At 46.6% G+C, this 6,916-nt stretch overlaps 1 protein-coding gene across 1 annotated transcript; it reads right to left on the bottom strand.

Annotated features, from left to right (window-relative positions):
* Positions 1 to 491: 491 nt before the first annotated feature.
* TLCD3B (TLC domain containing 3B) lies at positions 492 to 6,652 on the bottom strand. The gene is made up of 5 exons (XM_032238206.1): positions 6,528 to 6,652; positions 5,259 to 5,342; positions 2,644 to 2,869; positions 2,364 to 2,459; positions 492 to 894 (listed from the first exon to the last, which is right to left on the bottom strand). The coding sequence occupies exons 1-5, from the start codon at positions 6,650 to 6,652 to the stop codon at positions 583 to 585; spliced, it is 843 nt and encodes a 280-aa protein (XP_032094097.1). The 3' UTR covers positions 492 to 582.
* Between the last annotated feature and the right edge of the window lie 264 nt (positions 6,653 to 6,916).

Here is a 6,916-nt window from a genome sequence, read left to right as displayed (position 1 = left end):
GTATATAACTCCTGCTTTCAGGTAATAGCATCGCCCCCATGCAAGCCACATGGGTCCCTCCTTGGCTAGCCATGCTCAGAAAATCTTAGGATTGGAGATCTAATCATAGTCTAGCAAGCAATAACCACTATGCGTTTGTCAGCTTGGCAGAACCCTGATACATTACAAAATCTGGTTTTGTTCTACAGGTCCACATTGAGTTGGTTCTTGATGTGGTGCCCCACAGGCCTGAATATCTCCCCGACATAGATAATAACTTCAGTATTCCCCTTTGGTTTAGGACTACACTCTGGTTCAAACCCTACCCAACTCATAGACATTTCAAAACAACAACAGCATTGCAAATTTAGAGGGTTTCCTTTGCACAAAGGATTTCCACATAGCAAACCAAGGAATACTTTGGTTTCATGCCCTCTAAAGACTTCCTTTGAGACACCACCACTATCCCCTTCCCAGACCCTCCCGTTTTCCCTTTTGGCTCAGGAGCCAGCTTCCCCACTCCCTCCCATCACCCCAATAAATAAGTCATGGTGGGAAAGGCGGCTTGTCCATTTGCAGCTGAGGGAGGGGGCAAGAGAGCCATTAGTCCTGTGCCTGGCTATCCATCCTGTGCCCATTTCGCAATACTTGTTCCTTGGTGGTACCCCGGGCACGGAAGACACGGAAAGCTCCGCGGCAGATGAGGCCAAACCAGTATATCTGGGGAGCCATGAGGATGGCCGATCCCAAGTTGTACTCAGCAGGGATGGAGAAGGGTACACGGTAGAAGGGCAAGCCAGCATACTGCCCATATACCCAGTACATATATGGAAAGAGCAGGATTCGGCAGAAGAAGAATGTGACTAGCATGGCCATGCCATTCACCTTGTGGAGAAGGGTGTGCTGCTGCTTGTACTGCAGAGAGAGGGGAAAAAAGAGGGTTGAAAGGCAAATGCAGGTCAGGTTGGCTAACTCTTCCACCTTTCCATTATGTCTTTATTTACCACGTTTCCACCGAAAATAAGACAGGATCTTATTTTCTTTTGACCTCCAGAAAAAGTGCTTGGCCTTATTTTCGGAGAGGTCTTATTATTTTTGAGGTGCAGGAGTTGGTGAGCATGGTCACCTCATGGATGCTGCTGTGTTGCAATATTTTCGGGGGAGGGCTTATTTTCAGGGAAACAGAGTAGTTATATATGGTCTCCCATATTACCCTACCAACTCTTGGCATCTAATCAATTAAAACACCATCTAAAATGTCCACAAACCAAACAATCAATATATAAAACTTATACAGGTAGCCTTTGACTTATGACCACAATTGGGATCAGGATTTCTGTTGCTAAGCAAGGGGGTTGTTAAGTGAGTCACACCTCATTTTGCAACCTTTTTTTCCATGATTGTTAAAAAAATCACTGCGGTTGTTAAGTGAATGACACAGTCATTAAGGGAATCCGTTTTTCCCCACTGACTTTATGTAACTGGAAACCAGCTGGGAAGGTTGCGAATGGCGATCACACAACTCCAGGACACTGCAACTATCGTAAATACATGCCAGTTGCCAAGAGCCCGAATTATGATCATGTGACTGTGGGGATGATGCAATGATTGTAAGTCATTTTCTCAGCACGGTTATAACTTTGAATGGTCTCTAAGTCAATGTAAGTAGTCCTCGACCTACAACAGTTCATCTGGTGAGCAAATGTGGGCGGGTGAGCTCTCCCTCTTCGCTCGCATGCACCACATCCATGCATACCCTTGGTTTTCCATGCATGCGCTTTGGTTGTGCACATGGCTTGAACGCATGTGCATGGCTTGAAAACGTACCTAAATAGGACAGCATAGAGTGTGGGCAGGCCCACCCGTGATTTCCACTACCGGTTCGAGTGAACCGGTCTGAACCGGCTGAATACCAACTCTGGATTCAAAGTTACAACATCACTGAAAAAAGTGACTTATGACCATTTTTCACACTTCAGACCTTTCCAGCATCCCCATGGTCACGTGATTTACATTTGAGTGCTAGACAACTGACTCACATTTATGACGGTTGCAGTGTCCCGGGGTCATGTGATCCCATTTTGCAACCTTCTGACAAGCAGAGTCAAGGGGGAAGCCAGATTCACTTAACAACCATGTTACTAAGTTAGCAACTGCAGTGATTCATTTAACAAATGTAGCAAGAAAAGCCGTAAAATGGGGCAAAGCTCACTTAACAAATTTCTTACTTAGCCACACAAAATTTGGGGCTCAAATGTGATGTAAGTTGAGGACGACCTCTGGTTATTAGTCGAGGGCTACCTACCTGTAATGCACACCAAGCTAAAAACCAATCCAAACCTTTCTGTTCCCCTAAAAAAAGCTCAGCCGCAGGTGATACTCACCAGGATGAGAACCTTCCCAAGGCAGACGAAAGGGGTGCTGAGTTCAGCCATCAACATACAACCCAGAAAGAAGTCACCTTTGCCTTGACGCCACAGCTGAAGGGGGGAAAGGGATAAGCATGACAGACCTGGGCAGGTGGGGCAGTATCTTCTAAAGCACAGCATCCTCATTTGCAGGTTCTTCTGCTGCATGGATTAATAGCTCATCCTTTCCCTTCCTATCCTCATCTGTGCACATGGGTCACCTGTCCCCACCCCCCACCCCTCCAGTCCCACTCACCACAGACACAGGGAAGCAAACCAACACCATGAAAAGATGGTGAATCACCATCAGTGATTCCTTGTGCAAGTAGGCACGGATGGCAGTGTGCAGTGTCTGGGTCTCAACACATCTTGATTCATGCCCTTTGACGTGGTACCTGTGCCAATGGCACAGGAACATAGCGTAGATATCGTAGATGAAGTAAGGGACTGCAAACTGGGTGTAGTTGGAAGTCAGCCAGTGCCTGCAAGAGGTGAAAAGGGGTAAAGGAATATAAGCAGCTAATAGACTCAGTAATCCCTGCAGATAACTTGAGCCATGAGCAAAGAGGGTGGAAGAGCAGGACACTCTCCACCCCTCTGGAACAGACTCAAGGCCACAATCAATGAGGAATTGATGGCATGATGATGTGCTTCACTCCCAAGGACAATGGTAACATAGATTCTGCCTTGCTCACTTCGTCCTCCCTCCTTCTCCTTCTCCCTCTCCCTCTCTCTTGCTCTCTCTCTCTCTCTCTCACACACACACACACACTCACTCACTCTCTGATCCTGATCACAACCTTCCCCTCCTGGAGCAAATGTGGTTTATTTCCAGTTTTAACTAGCTTACACCTTATTTCTAAGGTATTCCAGACACTGCTGCACCTAGGGTACGTATACTATTAGCAATTCCACCTTACTTATCGGATCCTACCATATTACTCCCCCTGGCCTTTATGAACTGGCTGCTTTGGCTGCCTTGGGCTCATGCTTTCAACTTTGCTTAGAAACCCACCAACTCTATAAAAAGATACCGAGATCCAGAACATTGAACTTAGTCTCATTCTACTTAAAATGACTTAAAATATAGGGGTTTTAAAAAAAAGAATGTCTTGGTCTGGACTCATTGGTGAAAATGCTATAGAGCAGCTGAAATAGAGATAAATAAAACAGAGTTTCTTTACAGATGGGACCCAACTTCTTAACCATCAAATTCCTTGCTCAGCTCTCTTTGCTATTTCTCCCCGTCTCCCAAACATTTCTGCTGACGATACTCTCTGCTCCATGCAAGGTGATTAGGCCAAATGCCAAAGCAGCAGTGCAATGCAGGATACTAAGCTCAAACGTCCTTGTGGAGTCCAGACCTAAAAAAAAGTAGGGCATTTGGGACTGAAGTACATTTAGGAGGACTGGGCTGGATACTTTGAGGATGGGTACAGCAGTTGATTTCCATGCTGAAAAACCTGCATAGGAAGTGTTCTTTCTTGCTTTTTAGGCATAAGGGTCAATAAAGAAGATACTTCAAAAGTGTTGAAATGTTGCCAGGGAAACCTGACATTATTTCCCAGAAGAAGATTTGCTGTGTAAGAGACACTGTGATATCTTTGTGAAAATAAAAATGCTGAGGCAGTTTTTACAACCTTAAGAGAAGTCTTATCTCATAGCTCCCTCCTTCTGTGCATATCCAATCAGAACTCATGGCAGAGGACCCAACAATCCAACTTCCCTCCGTTTTTAACCTCCTCCTCTCCTAAGGGCCCTGGAGTTCCCAGTCACTGGCTGCCCAATAAAGCTTAATTACACATACACAGAATGCAAATCAGCAATGGAAGCAGCTGTTCCTTTGGTCTAATTCCCTCTGATGCTCCCACATGCCTATCTAACATCGCCCAGGGAGGGAATTAATCCCAACTAAATTCATTAATGAGAAACTAAACCATCCTTGGGAAAAAGAAGCAAGAAAGGATATGACAGAAATAGATCCAATGACAACTCCTGCCATATCTTACAGCTACCCCAAACACTTCCTCTCTACCTGCCCTGTCCTCAGAATTCCTCAGTGTGGACTTGTGCTGCGTTTCCAATTCTTCTTGTCCTGCAGAACTGCCCTACTGCCAAATTGGATTCTGCAGAAACTGAGGTCTGGCAGCCCTCCCAGAAGCCAGAGGGACTGACAAATCTGATCCTGGAGCTTATTTCCAGCGCATATTGTGGAAATCAACTCTCCCATATATTGTATGAGGATTTAGCAATACAGTACAGGACCGGAATGGGAAGGCTTGCTGTAGTTTGAATGAGGCTGTCCATGGTGCTGAAAGGGTACCAATTCAGAGACCCATTGGTTGTTTTTTTTTTCCCAGCACCATGGACAGCACTTTATTGTTCAATAAGGCTTGGAATCTGCCCTCCTGCTACTTCTGTCTTACTTACCCTAACACCTCTACTAAGTTTTGTGGTGGGTGCAATCTTTATATGCAAAGCATCTTGTCTCCACCACTCCCATAACCCTGAAACACTTCTTTTCAGAGTGTTCATCCTGAACACGCTCTCTCTGGGTCCACAACCCAGTGCTTCACTCTACACTGCTATCGACCATAGCACTCCTGTTGGTGGCCCCAAACTCTCTGCCCTGCTCCAAGCTTCCTGATCCAGCCTACTCATTGCGGTACATCTGCTTGGAACATATCACTGTCATCCTGTTCTAAATTTGGTGCCACTCCTGGCGCAGGTATCAAGTTTCTCAGTAGTGTGACCTTGCCAAGATGCTGGCTGAGCTGCACTCAGAAAATAAGGTAGAGATGAGGTTGGGGTGGGAATGAGATTACTGCACCACAGTGCTGCCCTGGCATTACACCATAAATGCTGACTTACTGGTCATCGATAATGTGCTTGCAGGATGTGGAGATGATGTAGCCAACTGTAGAAGCCATAATGGCCTGCACTGAGGAGACAAGTCTGTGATAGGAGAATGGGAAATGGTAAGAAGTTTAAGTAACTCTGGTTTCTCCTTCCTTTTATCTTGGATTCTAGCATCCTATTCCCATTTTCGGTATGAAGGTATGAAGCCAGAACAGTAGTTCTCAATCCCAATCTAATATTCTGGGAGCTGGCCTGGACTATTAAATTGCTCCCGAATACTGCCAGCCTTGACCAACAGCTTTAATTCCAACCCACGCATCTTTCACCCATCCCATAACGTCATTGGCTGGATATATTTGGAGATAAGTACCAATGGCTAAATGGTTCAGCTGCCCGTTGACCCTGCTACATTCTTAAATAATTCCAGAAGTCAGTTAACAGAAAGGCTTCCATGCTTAAAAGAAAACATCCTAAGTGATGAGAACAATTGGGTGTCCCCCGTCTCATCTTAGAAGACACCCCCAGGGTTTTCACTACATGGCACTTTTTTGAAAGCATCTTTTACTATACCCCAACAGAACATCTAACCTCCTGAAAGACTCATATTTTCAGAAGAATTTCCATTTTGGAACGCAGAGCTATGGGTACTTTAATTCACTGCATAATAAACTTACAGTGGCTCTGATAACTCATTTGGTGACACCTCAATCCCAGGCTCAACATACCCTGATAAGACTTGACATTCTTGAGTTATCACTACTGTTGGGTTATCAAGAGACAGCAGTGACACCCTTTCAGCTCTCACTGTGTTGGTCGCTTTTCTTACAATGATCCCACTCCCACTGTGGGATCCTAGGAACATCAACTAGCTCACGACCTTAATATAATGCTTCTCCCAGAAAATCCTGCACATTTTTCTATTTATAGAGATCCCGTACATGTCCAAGAGAGTTTGAAACTCAATGCACCCTACTCTATTCCCAGTCAGTCCAAGAATTGGTTTTCAGCTTTAACCTCTCCTTTTGCAGCTACCAAAAAGCTTGCTAGGGATGAGGACACCACTCCCCCTCCCCCCCCCAAAATCCCTCTCCCTTCCCATTCCATCTCCCCAGAACCCACAGTCCCCCTCTTTTCCTTAAAACCACCCACATCACACTAACAAACCTATAAAAATCCAGGTGCCCAGCAGCTCATCCTTGAGGCCTTCTTCCTTCCCTCCTTCCTGCCCACCCTCTGGACTGCTAGATTCCTACTGGCATCCCCTCCTGCATCCGTGGTTACCTGGCTGAGATGATGACCGCGTCAGCCTCCTCCCATCGCAGGCCCGGTAGCCACTTGAGGCCGTTCTTGGACAACAGGAAGAGGCCAGGAAAGACAATGGTCCCTGCTACCAAGGCGTGAAACATCTCGCTCAGGCTGCAGGGTTGGGGTGATGGGGGGAGGAGGAGGAAGGAGGGCAGAGCGGAGGATGGGGAGGGTCAGTGGGGCTGGGATCCCTCTGGGTGTCCACGAGGAAGGCTCATGGTCCCCCAGGGGGCGAGGGGGGATGGAGAGGGAAGGGGGGATGGCGGTGGGAGGGTTGGTCCCTAGCAGAGCTGCTGTGACAGACACAGAGAGAGACACAGTCAGGGAAGGAGGGAGGGAGGGAGGGGGAGCAGCTGTCAGCACAG

The sequence above is a fragment of the Thamnophis elegans genome, chromosome Z (assembly GCF_009769535.1).
Source record: "Thamnophis elegans isolate rThaEle1 chromosome Z, rThaEle1.pri, whole genome shotgun sequence".
In the NCBI taxonomy this organism is placed as follows: domain Eukaryota; kingdom Metazoa; phylum Chordata; class Lepidosauria; order Squamata; family Colubridae; genus Thamnophis; species Thamnophis elegans.
Note: the sequence above shows the minus strand (reverse complement) of the source record. Positions and strands in the feature narration are given on the sequence as shown.

What these genes read in the sequence shown, in the direction of transcription:
- TLCD3B (XM_032238206.1), bottom strand. Translation starts at nt 6,652, where the DNA reads ATGTTTCACGCCTTGGTAGCAGGGACCATTGTCTTTCCTGGCCTCTTC. An exon ending in GCGGTCATCATCTCAGCCAG is followed by an intron (nt 5,343 to 6,527) that starts GTAACCACGGAT and finishes CTCCTATCACAG; the next exon opens with ACTTGTCTCCTCAGTGCAGG. An exon ending in TTTGCTTCCCTGTGTCTGTG is followed by an intron (nt 2,460 to 2,643) that starts GTGAGTGGGACT and finishes TCCCCCCTTCAG; the next exon opens with CTGTGGCGTCAAGGCAAAGG.